We start from the raw sequence: 25,294 nt of genomic DNA on the forward strand, positions 1-25,294 counted from the left end.
GGCGGCACGTGAGGAGGTGGAGCAGTCAAAGATTCGGCCGAGTTGAAATACGAGCTCTCCGCCGTTCAAAAATTTGAACCGAAATTTTTCCGGGAATTTTCCGACACCGTGTTACTGTTCACGCGCCGCACGCGCCGCCGCAGGGAGAGTGAGCTGCTGGAAAACCGGTTTGACCAGTTTTGAACCGGTTTGACCGGTCTGAACCGGGTTGACCCGACCCGACTGACCCGACCCGACCCGACTGTTGACCCGACCCGACCGTTGACAGTTGACCGTTGACTTTCTTTGACCAAAACTTAAAATGGCTTTGACTGAGCATTAAACGACCGTTAATCTTTTCCGAGTATACCTATCCTGATAGTTTTTGACGTGCCGAATCCGTTTCCGCTGTCCGTTTCATCAAATTCGAATCCGAAGGCCTCCAAATCGACGGTCAAAGTGGTTGACTTTGACTTTGACTTTGACCAAGAATTTGGATTTTCCAAAAGTCATACTTTATATTTTTCGACGTCCTGATTCCGATTCCGCAATCCGTTTGGCCAAATTCAGACTCGAAATACCCCAAATTGATAGTCAAACTCGGAAAATGCTTATATACTTAAGAATTTTAGCTTTGAACAATTAAGTAAGATTTGAGGCTGATAAATTATTGTTATTTGAAGGTGCACGAGACTCACCGGATCGTTCAACAGCTCGACCCAGCTCTTCTAGATCAGTTAAACCACGTATACCAGTATTCCCTCGTAAGACTCGTAAATTTTATGATTTTAGAGATTTATTTATGTTACCCATTAGTAATATAGTGATATTATAAATTAGGTTCGAAAACTGTAGCAGAGCGTGGTGAAACCAGCAATCAGTAGATCCACGATTTGAACCTATTATCGAGGTGTGTTCCCTATTTATTACTGAACTGTTTTATTTGTTTTAATATGTGGTACACTGAATTCTTTGGTTACCGTATTGTTGATGCACCGATTTAATGTGATGATTTATGGATTATGACTGTTATCTGATATTTGTTTTGAAATGGTATAGAATTACCATGTTTATGGTTTTATGGAATTTATAACACGGTGCAATTGAATTTTTGGAATATGAATTTATAAAGTACAGCTCTGATCAAGCTGGAAAATTTTACGGACCTAATGTGACTCTTAGGTAGGCTCTGTGGCCCTGAGATCATTCTCGGGTAGGCCCTGCGGCCCTAAGATGTGTTCTTAGGTAGGCCTCACGGCCCTGAAATCTATCTTGGGTAGGCTCTCAGGCCCTAAGATGTTCCCTTAGGGTAACGTTTTTTTTTTAAAGAGATTTACTGCAGTATAATTTTATGAGACTTTTTGGACTATGATATGTTTAGTGTACCTATAGTGATTTTATGGTAATGTTGGGACACACTGAGCCTAGCTCACTTTTCGAAAATGTTTTCCCCCTTTCAGATACTGTTGGTTAGATACCCTGGATTGAGCACTTGGAGGATCAACATATCTCTTGAAGTATATCTGATTGTAATATTTTTACCTTGCAAGTTGACTTTATTTTGTTGACATGGACCTTATTTTAAAGTATGAGATTTTAATATGATGACACTTTTGCTATTACTATTCGGTTTATCGTGATTTGATTTTTAAGATATGTTTTAAATTAATTTATTACCTATTGGTATTATATTTACAAGTTGGGTTTTGATAGTATGATTTATTATAATTTCATGTCATTTATAACGTGATTTTACATTGATTTAATAACGGTTTCGGAAAAATGTCTTTAAGAATCATAATGTGATCCACTAGACTTAGTCGAAACGCATAGGCAGGGTCTAGGGGGTTACACTTTGCCTGTTTGTTGGGTCTAACGTTTTTGTTTAAACTTCCTAAATACCTATAACCTTCTAATTCAAAAGAATGACTCGATTTTTGCATAAATTTAAAATAAAATAAAATGAGACAGTACATATCGTAAGTAACTCGAGATCGATTTGGGTAAAGTTTGGTCAACTGTCAAATTAAATAAACTCAACTTGAGTTCGAACTCGACTCAAATTCTTAACGAGCTAAAGCGAATTACTTGATACCCAAATCGAAAAGTTCGTGAGCAACTTGAAAAATAATGTATTAAATTATTATTAATATTTTATGTTTTTTAAATACAATATATGACTTTCATGTACTTAAGGTTTATGTTCGAGCTCAAGTTTGAGCTTCAATTGAGTTAAGTATAAGAAAATTTCGAGTTCAAGTTTTTTCAAACTCGAGTCTAGCTTGAAAATTTTAAAAACGAGAGTTTTCGAGTCAAGTCGAGCTCAATTTTATACTTTTCGAATCAAATCAAACTCAACAGTACTCGAAATCGACTCAACTCGTTTACAGTATATGACCAGGGACAGATGCATGATTTCATATTAGAAGGGGCGAATTTATAAAATTTTAAGTATTAATGAACTTATAAATTTTTAGAGAGACGAAAACATATTTTTAATAAAAAAACAAAAAAAAATATCTAAAATATATAAAAATTTAAAAATTATAGGGAGCATCACCCCACCCGTCTCCCTCTAACCTATAAATGGCATCATATCCAAAAGTCGAATTTAAAACCAAACTCTTTCTTTCAAGTGGCTATAGTCGTAGGATTTATAATACTTATTTCAATATAACATATTATATACTTTATTAACAACGTGTATATACTTTATAAATGTTATTATTTGAACTTAAGTCTTTTAAAGATAAATCATTTACTTTTACTACTAAGATCACTCAATAAACTATTTGACATTTGCTTTAAACACTCTCAAGTCGGTCATTTCTACGTTTAGGCTGAATACATTTTTTTAATTGTTGATGTTTCTTAAAATTAAATCGATTAAATTGTTATTTTCTTATAACGTGATTAAATTTTAACAATGTACACAAGGTATTATTTATCTACTTAAATATCATTTCATTCCTACATACATTATTATTCAAACATTGATCATTGAGTGTAAAATTAATCAACGGTATTATCTACTTAAATATCATTTCATTCTTACATACATTATTATTATTATCTACTTAAATATCATTTCATTCCTACTTAAATTTTAACAATGTACACAAGGTATTATTTATCTACTCAAATATCATTTCATTCCTACATACATTATTATAACGTGATTAAATTGTTTTAATTGTTATGTTCGTTAATAGTAAATGAGGTTATTGATGATCTTAGGAGAAGGAAGAAGAGAGCTGTGGTATTTAAAGAGGACTTCAAGAAAGCCTATGACTCGGTGGACTGGAAGTTCCTGGACCTTCTAATTGAAAAGATGGGGTTCGGTTATAGATGACGGAGGTGGATGGCGCTGTGCATCACAACGGCTTCCGTGTCAGTGTTAGTCAACGGTTCTCCCACAAAGAAGTTTAGCATAAAGAAAGGACTTCGGCAAGGATGTCCTTTATCGCCGTTTCTATTCAACCTGGTGGGCGAAGCGTTAAGCGGCTTAATCGGGAATGTATATCACATATTCAGTAGGCGGATGACCTTATACTTTTCACTAAAGACGATTTAAAGACAGTTAAGAACGCCAAGAGTATTCTTCATGTTTTTGAAGTGGTTTCCGGTTTAAGGCTTAATATGAATAAGTTGACAATTTTCGGAATTAATATTGAAGGTGATTGGCTTCGGATTTGGGATGAGGATTTGGGGTGTCAGTGGGGGTCCTTACCGTCGACGTATTTGGGTCTCCCGCTTGGTCATAATAGGAATTCGATTACGCCTTGGAAGCCGATTGTAGATAACTTTTCGGCCAGGCTGGACAGTTGGAAAAGTAGTGTGCTTTCCTTTGGTGGGAGATTGACATTGGTAAAGTCGGTATTGTCCAGCATGCTAGTGTATTACCTATCCCTGTTCCAGATGTCGGTAGCGGTAGCGAATACTCTTAATAAAATGATTGCGAGTTTTATTTGGGGAGCTAGCTCTGGTAGAGCTATTCATTGGGTAAGGTGGGATTGAGTATGCAAGCCGGAGGAGTTTGGTGGTTTGGGGTTTTTCGATTTGCGAGTGGGAAACCGTTCACTTATGAACAAATGGCTCTGACGGTTGGGACAGGTACAAGATAGCCTTCGGAGAAGAGTGGTTGTGGCTAAATACGATTTGGAGCATGATGCCCTTCTCCCGGGGCTAGCAGTGTCAAGGAGCATGTCTTGGATATGGAGGCAGATTTCGGATCCTGTTATGAATGAAGAAAATGTTTTCTCAAAAATATCCGGTGCTGTGTTGGAGATGGAAATCTCATTAACTTTTGGGAGGACCATTGGACGGAAGTTTGCTCGCTGAAGCGGGCTTTCCCCGGAATTTTCAATGTTGCCATCAAAAAATGGGGGAAGGTTTCTGATTTTGACGTTAAATCAAATGGGGTTTGGAGTTGGAACATCGTGATTCGAAGAGCTTTGTTTCAGTGGGAACTAAACATTTGGGACGAGTTCATGAACACTATTAATAGGGCTTCCCACGGGGATGCTCATTGGGATAGCTTAAGGTGGATTGGGTCTTCGAATGGTTTATGTTCTCCCAGCCTGTTTTGTTTCAGCGCTGTATCCACTATCCACATGAGAAGAAAAAGCTGTGGAGCTTAATTTGGGCGAATTTAGCTCCGGTTAAGGTTCAGGCGTTTGTGTGGAGGGTTGCTTGGGGCAGGATCCCGTCTCGCGTGGAACTTGCCAAGAGGGGCGTTTCTAGTGTTGACTCTATCTTATGTGTATTCTGTCAAGCAGAGGCCGAGACAGTTGATCATCTTCTTTGCCATTGCGAGGTTGTATGGAGTACATGGCTTAAGTGGTTCTCGTGTTGGAACATTAATTTGGTATGCCCCCGGAACGTCAGTTCCTTATCGTAAATTGGGATTCCCAACCTATTATTCGATTACATAAACCTGTGTGGAGTATGGCATTATTTGGATTTTTTGGGACGATTTGGCTATGTAGAAATGATGTGATCTTTAACAGGAAAAGCTGGACATCGGATCAGAATTTTTATTCTGCTGTATTCAGAATAGCGCGCTGGTGCAAGTGCAAGTGGTCGGGCAGCAGGTTCGCATTAGTGGATTTTCTGAATCTTCCCAGCAGTGTTTTTGCAATTAGGAGCTGGAGTAGAAGGGGTCGGGGGGTCACTTAATCATTGGCGTTTTTGTTGTTTCTATCGTGTGTGGCTATTATGCTTGTTTATGATGGGGGTTTCGAGTAGTGTTTTTGTAGGTGGTAACTGGTTTGGTGCTGTGCTAAAACTGGTTTGTCACTGATTAATTTTTGTCTAGATTTGTTTCAGACGGTTGGGTGTTCCTACTTTCGTTTGAGGTAGTTAACGTGTGTGTGGGATGTTTGAGGCTTTGTTCTGCTTGAGTGATGTATGGTTATTGCTGCAGTAAGGAGGATTGTATCCGACTGGTGCATCTTGGTTGTGGGGCTTAGGGGTCTGCCTCGTGTCTGTAAAGTTACAGGTTAGAGATGGTTTAGATCAATTGCTGGTTTTCATCTGGTTCCTCTGCTGTAGAGGAGTAATGACGTTGGGAGTGGGATGGTTTATGTGGATGGTTCGTGGCAAGCGCGGCTGCTTCATGTTTGGTGTTTCTGGCCCAGTTTGAATCGTCGTTTCGTGTAGGTTGTGGTTTGCTGTTTGGTGGTGTTTTGTTTCCAGGCTTGCTACAGTTCTTGCCGGTGCAGGGAGTTGTGCTTTCTGTTTTGTTGTGCTTTGTTTAGTGCTGATTAGTGGCGTTTTTGGAAGGTAATCTCTTTTTCCTCCATCTAGGTCTAGATAGGTTTTTTTAATGAGATCCTTTCAATGTCCTTCTTTTATGAAATTGTTTCTTAATCATATAAACCCTTTTCAAAAAATTTAAAATTTGATTTTTAATTAATTTTTATATTACTCAATCTAAGTTAATTGATTAATATGAAATTTTGAATATATTAAAAATAAAATATCTATTAAAATATATAAAAATGTAAAAAGATAAGACAATAAATAATACAATAAAATTAGAAGAATCGGCAATAATATACATTATCTTATTGTTAAATGGTATACAAATGGACCTAGCGCAAAACGATGAATCAAATATAATATTTTAACATAGATATTTTATTAAAAAATTAAATTAATGAAACAAACCTCCAAATTAACAGAGGATAAAGTAATATTCATTCTTCAAACTTGATACTTTTTTTAATTTAATCCTTATATTTATATTTTATCTACGTTACATCCCTTAAATATTTTAAAGGCTTAAGGGTGACTTTTGCTCCTATAGTAGATCTAATTTATCATTTTCGTCTCTATTGTATTTTCGCATCAATTTAGCCCTTAAAGTTGTTCAATTGCATTATTTTATACCATGCCTTTAACTTAAAACCCTAAAGTGATAACCCTAAACCTTGATCTCTAACTTAGAACCCTCAATTTAAGGTTTTAAATGAGGGGTATGGAATATAATGATGCAATTGATCAATTTTGATTGCTAAATTGATGCAAAAATACGATAGGAGTGAAAATAATAATTTTGATCTACTACAAGAACAAAAAGTTACCTTTTGCCTACCTTAAATGTCAAGAGAATAATAAAATTGTATTTTAGCTCCTTTAAGAATATAATTTTCTAATTTTTTCAAATTAAAATTTATATAATTATAAACTAAAATAATGATAAAACTATATTTTTGGCTTTTAAAAATTTACTATTCACCTACAAAAAGAGTTTATGACTTCACCCTTGATTAAGACTTTAAACTCGTGTCTATTACTTCTTCAATCATTATTATCTAATATAAATCGAATCATCATTTACCAATATTCATAAATATGATCTACCTTAATCTAGAGGTTTGTCCAATAGATATATACGATAATGATCATTGTAATGTAAATAGATAAAATAAGGATAGACTGGATTTTAACTCAAAAATTACTAAACTCCCTAATTTTAAATTCATTAAGGTTTAATTATAAAATAAACACGAATATGTGTCTATAACATTTTTTGAATGATTCTGGTGTCTAATGTTACAAATGTTACCATTTTAGGTGTTTGGACTCCGTTAAGTGACACATGTTACATTTAGGTATTTTCAAAAGTTTTATTTAAAATTAAAAAATTAAAATTATACACCTTTAAAAAATCACACACAAAATTTTCGAAATAGCCCAGAAACTTTGAAAACCTTCATTTCAACCTCTAAACCCACATCAATCGTCATCCTTTAACGTCGACGAAGCTCCACTCAATCTCACATACCCCGACAATCAATACCCCTATGAAATCGCGACTGATTGACGTTTTATACCTTGTGAACCCTAAGATAAAAATCGTTATCTCACACGATATCAATATCAATCAGCGACAACTACGACGACATATGAATAAGAGGATGGCGTGGATTAAGTCAGCGGCGATGGTCGTGGTCGAAAAGGGCGACAGCGGTGGATTAAGGTTAGTTTTTTTTGAATTTGGGTTTTTTATAATTTAAGAGAAATTAAGTTTTTTTATAAATATAATAATATTTTTAATTTTTTAAAAATAAAATTACCAAAATATGACACTTGTTACTTAACGAAGAAAACTAATTGTACTTACGGTCTGGACACCTAAAATTGTAACATTTACAAGGTTAAACACCAGAATTATTCAAAAATACTATAAATACCTATTCGTAAAAAATAGTGTAATTTAGACACTTATTTTATAATTAAATTTAGTTCATTAATAAAAGAAAACAAAAAACAAGGAAGATATTTTTGGAGGTTTATAGTTAAAATTTGTTTGTCATATGAAATGAGCGTGTGGGCTGATCATTATCGTACCGTCACACGTAAGAAACAATAAAGATGAATTCATGACTGGTCCCACCTTTCTCCATCATAATTGAAATTTTAAATTTATTTTAATTAATCAATGTTAAACATGAAGATTAGGACATGATCACAAGCATTTCTCACTTGTTTAATTTATCGTTAAAGCTTTCGGCTGATTAGTTTACAGTTTTCGAGTTTAATTAATATAAATTAGTTAAGTATTGGAAAATTTTAAGTAATCTAAATCCCTCTTTCTATTGGTTTAGAGCATTTTTATTTTCGAAGATTGACATTTCACGGCCAGAAAACAGATTCCTTGATCCCCAATCAATCTAAAAGTCGGCTTATTTTTTATTTCCAAATATGGAATATTTAAATATTAATTATTTTTAATTGTTTATTTTTTAAATTAATTATTGGTATTTGATCTATTGACTGATTAATTCGTATTGGATACTACAGAGGTGAGGACGACTCTCCCAATCCAATTTATTCCATTTACGAACGTCAGAATTTAAACACTAATCTTATTTAAAAAATCTAATGACTCATATTAACTTATTGTTTGTAATATTTTATTATCAATAGTAAATATAGTATGTTTGAGATAATATAGTATGGATAATATCTATTTTATATTTATTTAGTCAGATAACATGATAAATAATTATTTTTTATTATTCACTTCACCTGAAAACGTTTTTTATTCTTTTAGTTTTCTCACTTAGTTTTCTTGATCGGTAGCGGCACCAATTTTAATATTAGTTATCGATTGCTGGTATTTTTATTGTTATTTTTTCTTATATTACATGTTTATTTTTTTTTCATTAAGTTTGCTTATATGACACGTTTTCACTTGTCTTTATGACACATCTTTTTTTTTTGACACGTTTTTTGATTGTTTGACCGTTGTTTTCACTTATTTTTTTCCTAAGATTGATTTGACATCATAACGACTGATCAAGATGATGATTATCTTTATATTGTTGATCTTCCATGTTTTGAACCCTCGAATTAGATTTGAATATATGTTATGCATTCGTGAATAATTTTTCACATCGCTCGAGTCTGTTTTACGGTTTGTCGGTGGTCTTTTAGTAGTTTGATCCCATTTTGAGGTTCGTTTGTCGATGTGATTGTATGTATATTTGTTTGAATTTTGTTGATTAGATTTTAATATTTCCTTATATAGTATTTTTGTGATCATACGTTGTTAGTTTTGTTTCGATGATTATACAAAATTATCCTAATTATAGACTTAATTTACGATTATGATAATAATTATTTATTGTAAATTAAGATATTTTATATTTTGAATAAAATTAATGATTTATTTAAAGAAAAAAACTTTTTTTTTAGATTTATATTAGTAAGACGGTCCAACTTATTGTTATGATTTCGTTCATTGAGTTCTAAATGAATAGTTTAAGTAGAATTGTTTTCTCCACCCCGAGAGTTGAATCAAAGTCGTGTATATTTCTTATCGCTTGATCCAACAACCGTTAATTCTTTAAATTTATTGTTATTATCATAGAAACTAATAACAGAGTAAGATGATTAAATAACAGAGGGCAATGCTACAAATGTGCTTAAAATTCCATAAATTACATATACTATCACAAGAAACAAGGATTTGGGGGAGAGAGAGAAAGAAGAAGAATCTAAAGAACCCTAAAATGTGCATAAAATCCAAGTTTTTACGAGCAGAAAAATAAAAGCTCGAAGATGGATTTTGGAACCAACTGAGAGAGGAGATCACCAAACTGTCTCCTCACACTCAAAATTGGACTGAATAAAACTACATAACCGAACATTACATCAACAAGACAGAGCTGAAAAGGCTTTTTATTGACACTAAAAACATGCTGTAAGGAAAAACATGAGAGCAAATCACTGCCAAAAAAGTTTGAAAATATGTTAACTTTTTTTTTTGCAGGTTTGATGAAAATGGGTGAAGAGATCTGTTGAAATCAGTGGCTGGTTTCATCTAAAAATCTGCAGCCAATGAAAGGAAAAATCCAAAGGTGGATGATGACAAGTGACACGAAAAGATGCAGACAAGTGATGATAAAAATCCAGGGAAGATGAGTTTTTAAGAATCTTGATCTTTCCAAAAGAAGGGTTTCATTGGACAAGAAGTGGAAGAAGAAGTGTCACCAAATTCTTGTTGTTGATTTTGGCTGTGGAAAGAGAGATTTGGAGGCAAAATGAGATTGTTTGTGGTGTCTAAATCATCCCAGACTGGACTCCCTGGACCCCAGCCTGCTGGGATTGCACTGAACCAAGCTTCGGCCATCGACATATCTCCCCACACTAGTTCCTGAGGACCCGAACCACCGCCTTCGCCCGAACCCGAGCCCTCGGCTGCCATCTGTACATCGTCACTGGCTGTAGCCTCTCTGGATCTGAGCCCCGAATCACTGTTGGGGTTATCGACTTGAGACTGAGCCGGTGGTGGCACCATTTCGACTTCGGCTGACGGAGAATTAGGCCCTTTCGGTTCTTGTTGTGGGAGATTCTGGTTCAAGGAAACTGCTGAACTTGGCCCGGGTGAATTATCTTTATCTTTGTTAAGGAAAAGCTCAGGGAAATTGAGCCTTGCATTCTCTCCTCTCAACTTGAACGCCTCATGATCGTAGGCTAATGCGGCGTCTTCCGCAGTGTCGAACGTGCCTAGCCAAAGGCGAGTTCGGTTTCGAGGAAGACGGATTTCAGCTACCCATTTGCCCCAATGCCTCTGCCTTACGCCACGGTAAAGCTTTGTTGTGTTTATAGGCTGCAATGGCGGCCTATACAATTGTTGAGAGTCTTGTCCCAAGCGGCTCATCATCGTCATCCTCCTTCTTGGACTCAATGTATCACTCCAATATTGAAGAAGCTGCTGCTGCTGCGGCAGCAACTGCGGAGGCGGTACCGGTGACGATTCTCCGGCAAAAAACGGTCGATAAACGAACCCATGTTGCTGCTGCTGCTGAGGACTAAACGAGATAATCTGTTGCTGATTTTGCAGCGACGGGCGGGGCATTGGCTGAGGTAAGTAAACCGGCTGCTGGGATGCATCGAAAGCGAAAGGGAAAACCAGTTTCGAAGATGCCAAAGAAGCATTCGTCGAAGAAGAAGAAGGCGAAGGTAAAGAAAGCGTTAGAGAAGGTGAACTAGAAGACGATTGGTCCGCCATTGAAGCAAATGATCGAACAGGTTCCTGACGTCGTTGAGGACTGCGAATCTTCTTGTGAGGCCTTTGTGACATGGAAGCTTCACCAAAAACTGGCTTCCATTGCCGTTTTTCGAACCCAAAATCAAGCTCGTTCCCCTTATCAATCTGCCAATCTTGCCCGCTACCCATCTTCTCTGTTCCATCACTAATACCCTTCTTGGATTCGCCACTATAATTTGCAGCAGCCATTGATAAATACTTCAATAAACCACTGGAGAATCGCTCGCTCTCTCTAATTCAAAAACTTCAACAAAAACCCAAAGCCGAAATAATAAAAATAACAATAGATGGAAAGGTTCAAAATGAAAGGTATCCCAAATTCAAATGTGGTCAGAACTCAGAAGATTAAAAAAAACAGAGAGACCCAAATTCAGAATCTGGGAAACGAATTCAATAGCTAACCGAATGGAATATATTGAAAAGAATCAGATGAAAATTCATGATCATTGACCCCATCCCAAAAACTTGGGCTTTGAAATTAAAAAAAACAGAGAGAGCGAGCTCTTTTATTTTTTTCGCTTCGATTTGCAACGAGCAAAGCCTAAACGAGTGCTGAAAGGCGTTGGATTTCGTTGCTTTTTGAAGTGAATTCGATAGATTTCGGAGTGGGGAGTGGGAGAAAGCTATGAATTTAAAGGGAAAATTGTAAAAGAGAAGGAAAATAAAAGGGGGAGGCTCTGTTTTTTTTAGAGAAATGTAGAAGAAAAATGCAGGGGGAGGTGAAGGAGCTTATAATAACAGAGAGAAGTGGAGAATCCTTTCATTGTTGGGCCCTACACGGGGTTGGCTTGGTCTTTTCCGTTTTTTCGTTGCTTTCACTCCAATTTTCTCTATGTCTCATATGTTGGTAAAATTATTGTTTTGGTTTTTCAACTGTGTTTAAATGCAAGATTTGGTCCCTATAACTTTTATATCTTCTATGTTCAGAATTTGAGACGGTTTCTCCCCATAATATTATCTCCAAAATTAAAAAAATGAAATTCTATTATCGAAAGTATAATGTGTCTTAATAGTACACCTAACAATTGCTAGTAGTTTATCTATTTATTTCAACATAATTTTTTTAAACTTTTAAAATGTTATTATTTGTTGAAGGAAGTTTAGAGTGCGTATATTTCTTATATATAATGAAGGAAAGAAATTGTAGAATGTTGTTGGGACTCCAAGGAATTCTGATGATGTGATTCAAATAATTGAGGAGGAGGTCCGATTGAGGTTTATAGAGGCAACCATAACTCGGAGGAAGTTAACATTATACTATGTCGTGATTAGGGTATAGATTAATAAAGTAGGTATGGTATTGTATTTTGATTCATCTGATGTAAATGTAATATAGTTTCTATTTAAAGATAATTATTAAACATTTGATATTAAACACTCATATTTCTTATACTTTTTATGCTCAAATCGAAGATGTTAAGAAATAACAGTAATTTTTTTACTACTAAGATCGTTTTATTTTTACTTTAATTTATATAATTTTAAATGGTGATAATATTGGAATATGAGACACAAAAGTAGATACGCATAGTAAGTATGTGCGTCTCACCGTACACTGGCGTGGCAGCCACTGGTTAAAAGTAGGTTGTGGGCGGTGGGTTTCAGACGACTTACGGTGCACCATGGAGTCGCATCGCGCCGCTGCCTTTTGAAAAATTTGGCCATTCTTCCTATGATTGACTATCGCCATTTTGGTTTTAAACGCCACATTTAAGTCAAAGCCGAATTGCTGCATGTGAAATGTAATCCCATCAGCAGCAGCGTCCAAAGGTGCGTTTTTTATCGGTGAAATTCCCATTTTAGTCAGCGATTATTGAAATACCCCATTTATTCACAACGTTAACATTTATTAATAAGATAATCAAGTCAAATAACAATATGAAATTCATTTCAATTTTGGTTATTCTCTTATTATAATTTATATATGATAACCGTGTGATATTACATTTTTTCTCTCGATTTTAGGATTTCTCCATAATTATTTCGGATCGACCCGTATTGCACACTTGATTTTGGTGTGTGAGTCTCTCAACGGAGATTTTTTGCATACTCGATGTCTCAAACTCGAGATATGTTTAAATTATATCAAATTGTTTACCACTTGAATCAAACCCTGTTGATTATGATATTATATATTTAAGGCAAAAGAGTCACTTTTACCCCTATAGTATACTTGATTTATCATTTTTTGTCTCAGCCATATTTTCGCATTAATTTAACTCTCGAAATTACTCAATTGTATTATTCTATATCTTATTCCTCACTTAAAACTCTAAATTAAGGGTTTTAAATTAGATATTAAGGTTTAGATGTTATGGAATTATGGTTTAGGGTTATCAAAATAACTTTTTAAGTTAGGGTAGGGTATAGAATGATGCAATTAAACAACTTTGAGGATAAATCGATGCGAAAATACGATAGAGACAAAAATAATAAATTGGGTCTACTACAAAGATTAAAATAACCCTTAAGCCTATATTGAAATATTATTTGGATTTATATTTTTAATAATATAATAGCAATTGATTTGCTATTTAGGGTTTGGTTAATTTTGACAATTAAAGGGTCAATCCATTTGGTTGGTCCTACCATGATTTTAATTATTTAGGGGTACGGTGGCACTTAGTCTATTTGCTTTTACCAATCAAAACCGACCAATTTTATTTTTTTTTCTTGGTGAATTTCGTCTTCCTTGTCTTTTACAAAAGTTTCAATATATTTTTAAATGTCCAAACCATGCATGCACACAATTCATAATATTTAATTCAAATTAATGTTTTATAACATTAATGTTCAAACCAATTAAATCATCATTTTTAGTTAATTAATTTACAATTTACTAAATATTTAATTTTATTTAACTGGTTAAATAAATTAAACCAATAGTAATTAATATGTTGAAACTTTTAAATATTTCCTTGGTTATGATCTGAAAAAAATTTATGACCTGATAAGAGTAGATACCATAAGTAAACAACATATATTTAAAGAAAATAGATGATATTATTATTTTACATGTGATCAAATTATAAATATCAATTCTACATCTCTGTATATTCAATTATATTATTATTATTATTTTATTAAAAATAAGTAAACAACATATATTTAAAGAAAATTTACTAACAGATGTTGGTTAAAGTGATAAACAACTTAAAATTACTTAAGTAATATTTTGAGTTTAAGTTATTGTGCATGTAAAAAAATTATATTAAAAAATTCATCCACTAAAATTAGATATACGATACGAATAGATTCATAATAATAAAGTCAAAATCTTAAAACTCGAAAAAGGAAGAAAAAAAGAAGATAATTTGATCCATCGAAATCATAAATAGTAAAATACATTTTATTAAATGGATGAATGAATGGCAATGGTGAGAGTCGTCTGGTTATGTCGTTATTATAACGGGTGTCTATGAAAGTCGGTGCGAATCGGCAAGTGTCGGTGGTCCAACAAATCACGAGTTGACACATCATAATTCTCTTCCTCTTTTCTCTTTTTATATTGTTTCCTCTTAGCTAACGATAAATATCTTACTCTTTGTTTATTTATTTATTTACTTTGAGGCCAAGCTTATTCCACGAAGGACATACTCATTGACTCACCATTCATCTCCAAATCAAGTCATGATTATCCCTTAATCTCGCGTTTCATCTTATATAAATAAAATTAAGAGATTATCGACAGGATTGATTGAAAACGTAAGCAATTTAATATCGTTTAAATAAGATCGAGTTTGAAATTTACCTATTAAAGTCTTGTGTGTAAAATAGATCGATCTAAATTAATTAAGGCGAAGTCTTAAAAACGGAAAGGTAACAAAAAAAAAAATTAAAAGATTATCAATAATTAATTCATCTAGTGGGATAAGGTTATAAATTTGCAAGTTAAAAACTCTTCCTATAATAATTTTCGCATCCACCATTTTACCTTTTGCTCATTCAAATACATGTTATTTAATCGTACAGTGAAGAGACATAAGAACACACGTAAACTTTTCTGTTAGAATATATGAAATTAAAAAATTATTATAAAAATTTAGAGGGATGAAATTGTAAAATTTCAAGGTATAAAATCATATCATTAATACAAAAATAAAAAATATAAATTATATAAAATTTTAAAGATACAATTTCACTTCCAACACCTTCTGAATCCATCCTGATGAGACACAACAAATTAATTATTATATTCAATTAATAATTAATTTCTATATCATGTAAAAGCTTATGATTATTTTTAATTTTTTTATAATTTAAAAAAAATATTTTTAGTCCCTATGTTATACATATATTATAGATTTATTATTATTTTATGTAGGGGTGCGTTAGTGGGGAGGATGGCTAAGGAAATAGGGAGTTGACGCGTAACGTTGAGATTTTGACCAGTTAATATTGGCATTTGACTCGACAAAAGCAAGGTACGCAACTACGCATCATAAAATATCTAGATTTTCATGGCTATTCCATTTATATGGGTTTTTTTTATATAACTTTAAATTATTTAAAAAATTTAATTTTTTGAACCGAAAATAATAGTTACTTTTATTGATTAAATACAGATAAAATATAATAAAATTATATTTTTTTCACAATTAATAAAATTATAATCTTGAACAAAAAAAGTCTACAAAAAATTAAATCAATTAATGACATTAACCAATCATTATCTCTAAAATAATCAAAGAACATAAATTAATCAGTAAATGATGAAAATAGAATCATACTAATAAATGATTATAAAAAATACGAACAAACATCATTTTTTGAAAGTGAAAACTAAACATCATCAACACTAACATAAAAACAAATATAATAACAACATGACGTTAACGATTGGCCTTATCACAATTTGGACGTGATCTATCTTAAGTGATTGCGAACACTTACCAATATTAAAGAACCAACTCGATGTCGAAATTAAAGATATATTAAATAAAAGGTTTAAGAGTCACTTTTGCCCCTGTAGTATGTCTAATTTATCATTTTGCCCCTATCGTATTTTTACATCAATTTAACCATTAAAGTTGTTTAATTTCATCATTCTATACCTTACCCCTAACTTAAAATCCTAAATTGATAACCCTAAACCTTAATATCTAATTTAAAATCTTCAAATTAGGGTTTTAAGTGAGGGGTATGGTATACAATGTTGCAATTGAGCAATTTTGATGGTTAAATTAATGCAAAAATATTATAGGGATGAAAAATAATAAATTAGGTCTACTAGAGGCGACCTAAATAAAATAACTAATTAAACATTAATTAAAAACAACAACATCAAATTCAACCTTTTAAAAAAATACCCACCATTTGACCTTTAAAGTATACTAATCTTTTCATTTTGTGTCATGATACAATTTAGACCAACAAACTCTATAAGGTACAAAATGAGAAAATATGTATACTTTAAGAGCCAAAATGAAACAACTAAAATTTAAGATACATATGGAAAACATGAGTATACTTGAAGTGCCAAATTGAAAATTAAACCCTTAGTTTATATAATTATTTTATACAAAGAAAGTATAGATTCCATGTAAAAGGTAGTGGAATATAAAGCTTAGCCTCAAACCTTAGCCGATGTACGACATGAGAATAAAGCTTTGTCTCGGTCAACTTATATATTTTTATAAAGGTTTAAGCTTATTATTGTTTATATAGTAGATCAAATTTATTATTTCAGTTCTTATAATATTTTTGTATTAATTTAGTTATTAAAGTTGTTTAATTGCATAATTATATATCACATCTTGAACTTAAAACTTTAAACCCTAAACCTTAGACCTTAAACTATAACCCTTAAACCCTAAGCTTAAACCTTAATTTTAAACCCTAAACAATGACAAATATTATAAATATTGATGAAATTGAACAACTTCAAGGGTTAAATTGATGCGAACATACCATAAGATAAAAATGATAAATTGAGTTTACTACAAAGACAAAAATAACTCTCAAGCCTAAAATCATAATCATTAGAAACAATTATAATTATAGATAATATATATTCGAGTAAATTAAAATCAAATGGTTTAATCCTTATCTTTAAATTAACATTTTATAAATAAAACTCGATTGAATTTAATACAAAATTTAAATATAATGAAAGAGATGGAGTCAGTTCATGAGTTGGTGGAACTTATATTACAATATCCATAGGCTTTGGGATATTTTCAATTAAAAATATATAAAATAAAAGTCAACTCACACATGGGTAGACAAAGTGTTTGTCTTAGATGGCAACAATATCAATACCATAAACTTCTATTTTATATGATTCTAGGGTAAACTACACTATTGGTACCTGAACATCTAGAGTACTTTCATTTTATTCACTAAACATTTAAATTTTGTATTTAACTCCTCCTCTTCATTAATCTTTTAATTTTGTAACGTAATTATAAATATTATTTTTAGAAAATTAATATACTTTGATTGATTTTATAAACATATTTTTATAATATTTTATAATTTATGTTACCATTAATATATTTTCACAAATAAATATGATTAATTTCAATCACAATTTAATCTAAATATTGAGTAAATATATTTCAATCACTATGCTTATTAAATAAACTTTTATAATAAAGATAAACCAAAATGTATGACTCTAAATTTTTGTATATATATTTTACTTGGGAAGTCCATTTGATCTTTTGGAATAAACCATATATTAAATGTTAATGTGTATCTTTTATATTTTAGTTTTTACTCTTCAATAATTCATAAAGTGTATAAAATATACCAACAGTCCTTATACTTTTACAAAATTTGATATATAATCATGTATTTCAAAAGTGAAACTATATCCTCTTATTTTTTATTTGGATATCTTAGTTCAATTGTAGGTAAGTTGATCTTAACATGCTGATCATGCTACTCTCTTATGATTTGACATATTTTATCACATGATGCATCCTAATTAGCATGTCAAGTTCATAAGTTTGGGGGGGGGGGGAAATTACTAGGTCAAATTTTGTCATTGATCATTGTATTATGTGTAAATTATGGATTTAGTCTCTAATCTTATTTAATTAAACTTTACCATATGTTTTTTTAATTTTAAAAATTAAGTCCTGAATCAAACGACAATGGATAATATATATAAATTATAAAGACTGAAAATGATTAAATTAGAGAATATGAATTGAATCAATAACTTGTTGATAATATAAAGACTATTAATAGCAAACTTTGACTTAATAAATTTAAGATTTTTTCCGAATTTTTATTTTAAAAATTAGTCAATGGATAATTTTTGTTTCTATAGTAGACCCAATTTATTATTTTCGCCCATATCGTATTTTCTTATCAATTTAGCCGTCGAAGTTGTTCAATTGCATCATTCTATATCTTACCCTCACTTAAAACCCTAAACCCTAAATTTAGGGTTTTAAGTTAGAAATTAAGGTTTATGGTTTAATGTTTAAAGATTACGGGTAATGGTTTAGGGTTATCAATTTAGGGTTTTAAATTAAGATTAGGATATAGAATGATGCAATTAAATAATTTTGAGGGCTAAATTGATACGAAAATATGATAGAAGAGAAAAATGATAAATTGAGTCTACTACAGGGGCAAAAATTATCATTTTGCCTTTAAAATTTGAAAAACTAAACTAAGTTAGAAAATAAAGATTAAATCCACAATTTGCATATAATATAACCAATAACAAAATTTTAATGAGAGATGGGTATTTGATCTAAATTCCACGAGTTTTGATTCAACCTAATTCCATAGGGTTGAGTATTTTTCCTTTTTGGAATTTCAGGTTTGAGTTAGATTTTTTTAAGGATAAAAATAGGTTGAGTTCATATTCAGGGTGAAAAAGATCTGACCCGGACTAAAATAATAGTATAATTGATATTTATATATTTATGGATAGTTGCTATAATACACCCTCTTTATATTTTTTCAATTAAGTCCATATTTTACCTAATAAAAATAACAATTATATAAATTTAAGTCAGATCGGGTGTAATATTTTACCCTCAAAACCGAGTCGATTGGAGCTTCTTTAAATCCGAGTTGAATGATGAATGAAAAAAATATTATATTCGAATTAGATTCGTGTAGACCAAAAACCAACCCGAGCCATGAGCATCATGATTTTAACCTATATATATAAGACACATTTATCTTTTGGTTTGGATCAATATTTGTATTGGATTGGTCTCAATCCAGGAAGCCCAAGTCTCGTGCCAATTGGGTGCTGGATCTTGCTCAACAATGGCATATAATAAAGCTTGTAATGGACCACTATGACCAAACAAGTCCAACTCCAAACTTTTTTTTTTCTTTTGATTTCCAATATTTTGTCATGAAGAATTCGGACCGACCTAGGTCACACACTTAACTTTAGTGGGTGAGTCTCTCGATGGAGATTTTCTGTTTACATAAGAACTCAAACTCCAAACTTAAACGATATTAAACTACTTACTTGAACTCTATTAACATTCATTAACAACGCCAAACGTTGATGAAGTCGCATATTGGACCGACCCTCTATGTACCAAAATTAATTAGCTACTTAACGTAAAACGAAGCACACGAATTCTGTGATGAAATATTATGATAAAAATTAAGGGTGTATTTGGTTCGGTTCGATTCGGTGTTTTTACTAAAAATTGAGCCAAATCGAAATAAACTGGTTTTTAGAATTTAAACCGAAACTGAATGGTTAAAAAACCGAATTATGTGAAACCAATTTTTTCGGTTCGGTTCAGTTTTTTAACGGTTTGATTTTTTCGATTCGGTTCGGTTTATCGGTTTTTCAAAGAAAAATTCACTTGAAACTATAAATTTTAAAAAAATTGTATATTCGGTTCAATATGGAACAAATGGGTTCCATATGAAAAACCTGAACCGAACCAAATCAATAGAATTTAGACTTTAAACCAACACGAAAACCGAACCGTATAAAGTCAAACCGAACCGAACCGTTTTACTCGATTCGTGTCGGTTTTTCGATTTTCTCGGTTTCGTTGCTCAACCCTAATAAATATACTAATTATATTCATATATGCTACGATGAAGGCAAGTAACCAGGGAACTGAATGGCTTTCAAATTGCCATATCATGCAGATCATACATGCAGCCATTTTCATCCAGCCAAAGAATCAACCCACGTTCTCTCCCTCAAATACCATTTTCTAAAGTTTTCGTCTTTCTTCATTGATTTGTCCTTTGCTTGTCAAATCAAAATTACATTTTACGACAAAATTTATCTCTTTCTTCCCTTTTCTGGGCATCTTTGTATGTGTGATTATTATATATAGAGAGATGGAAATGATGAGAGGTTGAATCATTTGTCGTTTCCCATATCTTCAATAATAATCCTTTTTGGACCATTTTTCCTCTTACCTCATTGCAAGGCTGATAATTGAACGGTGCCTGTTAGCTTAATCTGAGTTTGTTCTTGAATCAATTTTTGTAAATTGTTATATTTCAATTGAATCAGCCTATGTTACTCGGATTCTGGTGTGTCAAAATAAAGATTTATAGAGGTCATGTCTTCTTGTTCATGTGCTCGACACCAGTGTCTGATATGGATATTTCAAGAGAAAAACGAAGAATCCGAGTAACATATGAACTAGCTGATTATTATGATATATGTTAATGTCTGCTTTTCTGTGCTTGCCTCTTGCCTAATGTTGTCATAAAGTTTTCGCCATTGTGGCAAGCTTAATGATCTTTTGTAGCATTCTATGTGCAAAGCTTAATCTACAATGATTTAGCCTCTAAATGTAGGTTGATGAGGACCAAGTTTACCGGAGACAAAAGAAGGGCGGGGTGAGAGTTGGAATGGACATCCGATTCGACTCGTGTAATATAGCAGTCGACTCAAGGTTTTTGTTCCTAATTGTCTTTATATGTGTGCCTTGAAGCTCTACGTTTGTTCGATCGATATTTGGTGTTTAAGGGGACGTTATGGCATAGCAAATGTAGCCAAATAGAGGGAGAAGAGAAGAATTGTGAACCTTAACCAGTATGTATAATCCCCCATAGGAACATTAGTCACTTTGTGCTCTTCATGGAATAGGCTTTAGACAGACCGATGACCGATTATCGGCATTTCGAATAATAGAGGGAGCTAGTTCTTTATAGGTTCGTTGTACATGTTTTCTCCTTCATCTAGAGTCTCAGCTTGTGCTGCATAGAGAAATTAAGCAGAACAAAACTACTTGAAATGTGTTTAACTGCAATGTTTTGGGCTTTGTTGACCATTTCGGCATCTGATCGGTCTTTCATTGTTGTAGCTAATGCTATGGCTGGATCACGATCTTGGATAGGAGGGGTTTTTAATCGTTTAAGCAATAAGCGCCATGAGAAGTTCATCGAGTACCCTTTGACACCTATTCAGGTAAATTGAAAATGTAATTTTATCTTACATCATAAATTACCTGATTCCCTGTAATGTTGATTTAATAGGATCAAAGACTTCAAAAGCTTCGAGAACGAATGCAGATACCTTTCGACGAGACTCGTCCTGACCATCAGGTACTTTGATCGGACTTGGTTATCCATCATAAATATCAACTTTGGTTATTCATTATAATTCTTTGTTGTGACAGGAAGCTCTCAGAGAATTGTGGCACATTGCATTTCCTAATGTTGCTCTGAAAGGATTGGTATCCCAACAGTGGAAAGAAATGGGGTGGCAAGGCCCTAATCCATCGACCGATTTTCGGTACGATTCTTTTTGAGTACCTTAACATACAATCTATCTTCTGTTGTCTAAAAGTGAGCTTCTCTCCATAGGGCTTGCGGTTTTATATCTCTGGAAAACTTGCTGTTTTATGGCCGAACATACCCGGTGAGCCTTCGGTCTGGTTTCAGTTCTTTACATGTCTAAATTTCTGCAGGAAGATTGGATTATTTACTAATGTATAAAAATACAAAATGAAGGCATCTTTTCGTAGGTTATTACTTAAGCAAGACGGAACTCGAGCAACTTGGGAATACCCTTTCGCCGTCGCCGGCATCAATATATCTTTTATGTTGATTCAAATGTTGGGTTTATTATCAGGTTTGTTGGGTTTCTTTTCGTGGAGTCCAAGTTTCTGAATGTTCTGATATGTTTAGAGGATCCGTGATAGCTCTTCCATAATCTATGTTATATTGTTCTTTTGCAGAGAAACCAAGTAATCTCCCCGGATTGAACTTCCTGAAACTATTAGGAGGTAATGAAACTGTCGATTAGAGTACTTTACGCTCGAGCCTTGTTCTCTGTATTCAATCTCTTGATCTAAACATTAGAAATTGCAGAAGACGAACAAGCCTTCGATGTACTATATTGTATAGCCTTCGAAATGGTCGATGCCCAGTGGCTTGCTATGCGCGCTTCCTACATGGAGTTCAAAGTACTCTCTCTTTCTCTCTCAATCTCTCGAATCTGCATTCCCACATTCTTGTTTCGATAAAAATTCCGACCGGATGCTGCATTACATGCACTTGAACCATACAAATTGTCCATTTATTTTGAGAATATCGAATGATATTGTTTTATTGAAAATTGGCAGCATGTATCCTGCCTGTGTTTTCTCATCTTCCTTTGACATGTTACAAGTAGATGATAAAACCACATTACATCCCGAATTTTTACTGGATCTCTTTTCCTCCGGCCCGGTTTTTTATTCCGATATCGATTAGTACTGTGATGTTCATTCCTGCAGAAGGTTTTACAAGCAACGGGCTCACAGCTGGAGAGAGACCTGTGTTTGGATAGCGTGCGTAGAATACAGGATTTACCAGCATACAACTTGTTATACCAGTAGCCTCCGGTTCCGAACGTTCTCCGACCGGAACCATCGTCATTCTTGTATATGTTTCCCGAATGATGGGGGTGTTCCAAGTCTGATGGCTATTAACTGACTTGTTAAAAAAGACTTGAAAAATATGTAATTCTTATTCTAGGCTACGGTTTCGATGCTTCACGACCGAGATTCGCACCCTAAACCGCAGCCGAAGCTTAAACCGACGAGGCCTTGAACGCATCCCTTCGGCACATATACTCTGTTAAGATCTCGAGTTACAGAAATAATCTGCAGAGCTTTCATTGAAGTTCTGGTAGATGCATTTGACATAAGCATATATTTGGTTCCTCATTTGTTTGCTAATTGAGATATGAGATTAAAATAGTCTTAGTACATTTATTATACAATTTGAGTGGGATGATTACACGTGGCAAATTGTAATTTACGGATTTTTTTGTTTGTATACTTTTTTTTATAATCTTGTTTAAAGTGTTATTTAATTTTTTTCAATTATTGTGATTTTTGTTCATCTTGTGTTTAGTCGATTACTCAAAAGTAACAACATTAGAAGAAGAAGAAGAAAAAATGAAAATTAGAGATTAAAATTAACCTACTAGAGTATAGGGAATAAATTTATAATTTATGCAAAATATAAGATTAGATAACAGAATTGATCTATTAGAGTAACAAACGCTCATTTTCAGGGAAAATTATGTGTTTAGTACCTAAATTATTATTTTTAGTATGTTTTTTATCTATTTTTTTAAAAATCATACATAATGTTTGGTCTTTGTTTCATTTTAGTACTTATCGTTAAATACATAAAGGATAAGCTAACATGACATAGTTCTGGTGGACGGACAATTAATTTGAACGGTGGAGCTTGATAGAATTACAGGTCGACCAACATAGTCCAGTTTCAGACCCATCGGACGATGGAATATAGAAATCAAAGGATAAAGAAATCGAAAAATTTATCGTCAATTTGAGGAGATTGATATATTTTTTCGGTGAAACAGAGATCAAAATCGCGTTTAGAGAATAGAAAATGTACGTACTAAAAATTTTGGACTTTATCGACTAATGGATGCGATGGATGACGACTGTAGACGTGATGACCGATGAGTCTGCCTGTTAAATTTTTAATATGATTATTAAAATAAAACAAAAATTAAACGTTAAATATAATTTTAAAAAATAAAATTTAAGCACTAAAACATATTAAAACTAATCATAATTTACCCATTTTTTTCATAGAAAAAAAGCCATAATTGACTCGGAAATTTCCTTTCTCATAATTCACGAACTGAGTCTGAATTTGCAATCTTAATAAAAACTCAATAAATTTAAACACCATAGCCGTTTAAATCTCGAAATTTCAACCAGTACTGGGTTTTTGTTCATCTTCCTCGCGACAAAGCTTTCTCGGCAGTGTCCATCTCTTCGAGGATCCTCGCCTTTCACTTCGCCGGGATCGGCGCTGTCGGCCCGAAGCTAATATAATGTCCGGAAACTGCGTTTAATGCCGAGTAAATCTCACGGAACGAAGCTCTCCCCAGCAAAGATTTCTCTCTTCTGTACTTCGCCACCCAACTGTTCGACGTATCTCTAAGCTCAGCCACCGCCGTCGCCACGTTGGGGTCGTTCTTGTCCATGTTTATGGTGCTCCGCACCTTGTTGATGACATCGGAGGTCTCTTTCACGTACTCCTCGTCGGCGGCGGCGAACGCCGGTGGTGTCACTGGCAGAAGCGATGAAAGAGATAATGTGGAAGTTACGGCGGTGAGGGACAACAATTGTCGCCGAGAAGGCTGGTGGAGTTGCGGAGGATAGGAGGGCGGCGGAACTGCGGAGGTGGTTTTGGGTTTGACGGGGAGGAGGGGTTTGAGCTTGGAAGTTGGGGTTAGTAGTGTTGGGGATGACATGGTGTTTTTGGGGTTTGGTGCGAGGAAATTTGTGTTTTGGTGTTTGTAAAGAGAAATGGGTTAGTGCCACGTGGCCTTATCTCCTTATCCAAAATTTTGAGTTCTAATGGCTGAAATAGGATTCAATGATATCTCATATAGATTTACCTATGCCCTAAGTGGCAATAGATTTGAGGCTTTAATCTCATATAGATTTGGGATTCAATAATTTTTGGTGTGTGAAAAAAAACTAAAATAACGAATAATTTGTTGATTTAGTGAGATGAGATACTAGATATTTTAAATAAAGTCAGAGATTTAAATCATAATATTATGAATGGAGTAAATTTGATTTGGAATTTGTCCCTAATAGGTAAAATTTCATGGAATCAATTAGACTTTGTTTTTTTTAATAGTATGAGGTAATTACACTGTAATATATATTCATAATATCTCTTAATCATTGACAATATACCCGTAAAAAGATTAAATTAAAGAAATGAAAAGTATATAGACTAAAATTTAAAAGTGAAAAGATTAATGGACCGGATCAATAATTAAACCAAACAAATATCATCATA

General features: G+C 33.1%; 3 protein-coding genes across 3 annotated transcripts; 1 reads left to right on the top strand and 2 right to left on the bottom strand.

Annotated features, from left to right (window-relative positions):
• Positions 1–9,916: 9,916 nt before the first annotated feature.
• Positions 9,917–11,736, bottom strand: LOC120160114 (ethylene-responsive transcription factor ERF054-like). The gene has a single exon (XM_039170555.1). The coding sequence runs from the start codon at positions 11,231–11,233 to the stop codon at positions 9,920–9,922; it is 1,314 nt and encodes a 437-aa protein (XP_039026486.1). The 5' UTR covers positions 11,234–11,736; the 3' UTR covers positions 9,917–9,919.
• Positions 11,737–21,308: 9,572 nt separating this feature from the next.
• Positions 21,309–22,830, top strand: LOC120160383 (ELMO domain-containing protein A-like). Its single transcript, XM_039170800.1, has 8 exons — positions 21,309–21,416; positions 21,485–21,553; positions 21,628–21,743; positions 21,815–21,869; positions 21,962–22,082; positions 22,189–22,236; positions 22,322–22,416; positions 22,729–22,830. The coding sequence occupies exons 1-8, from the start codon at positions 21,321–21,323 to the stop codon at positions 22,828–22,830; spliced, it is 702 nt and encodes a 233-aa protein (XP_039026731.1). The 5' UTR covers positions 21,309–21,320.
• Positions 22,831–24,079: 1,249 nt separating this feature from the next.
• On the bottom strand, positions 24,080–24,759 carry LOC120160394 (photosystem II repair protein PSB27-H1, chloroplastic-like). Its single transcript, XM_039170811.1, has one exon. The coding sequence runs from the start codon at positions 24,732–24,734 to the stop codon at positions 24,270–24,272; it is 465 nt and encodes a 154-aa protein (XP_039026742.1). The 5' UTR covers positions 24,735–24,759; the 3' UTR covers positions 24,080–24,269.
• Positions 24,760–25,294: the final 535 nt, after the last annotated feature.

The sequence above is a fragment of the Hibiscus syriacus genome, unplaced genomic scaffold, assembly GCF_006381635.1.
Source record: "Hibiscus syriacus cultivar Baekdansim isolate YM2019G1 unplaced genomic scaffold, ASM638163v2 tig00111392_pilon, whole genome shotgun sequence".
Taxonomy (NCBI): domain Eukaryota; kingdom Viridiplantae; phylum Streptophyta; class Magnoliopsida; order Malvales; family Malvaceae; genus Hibiscus; species Hibiscus syriacus.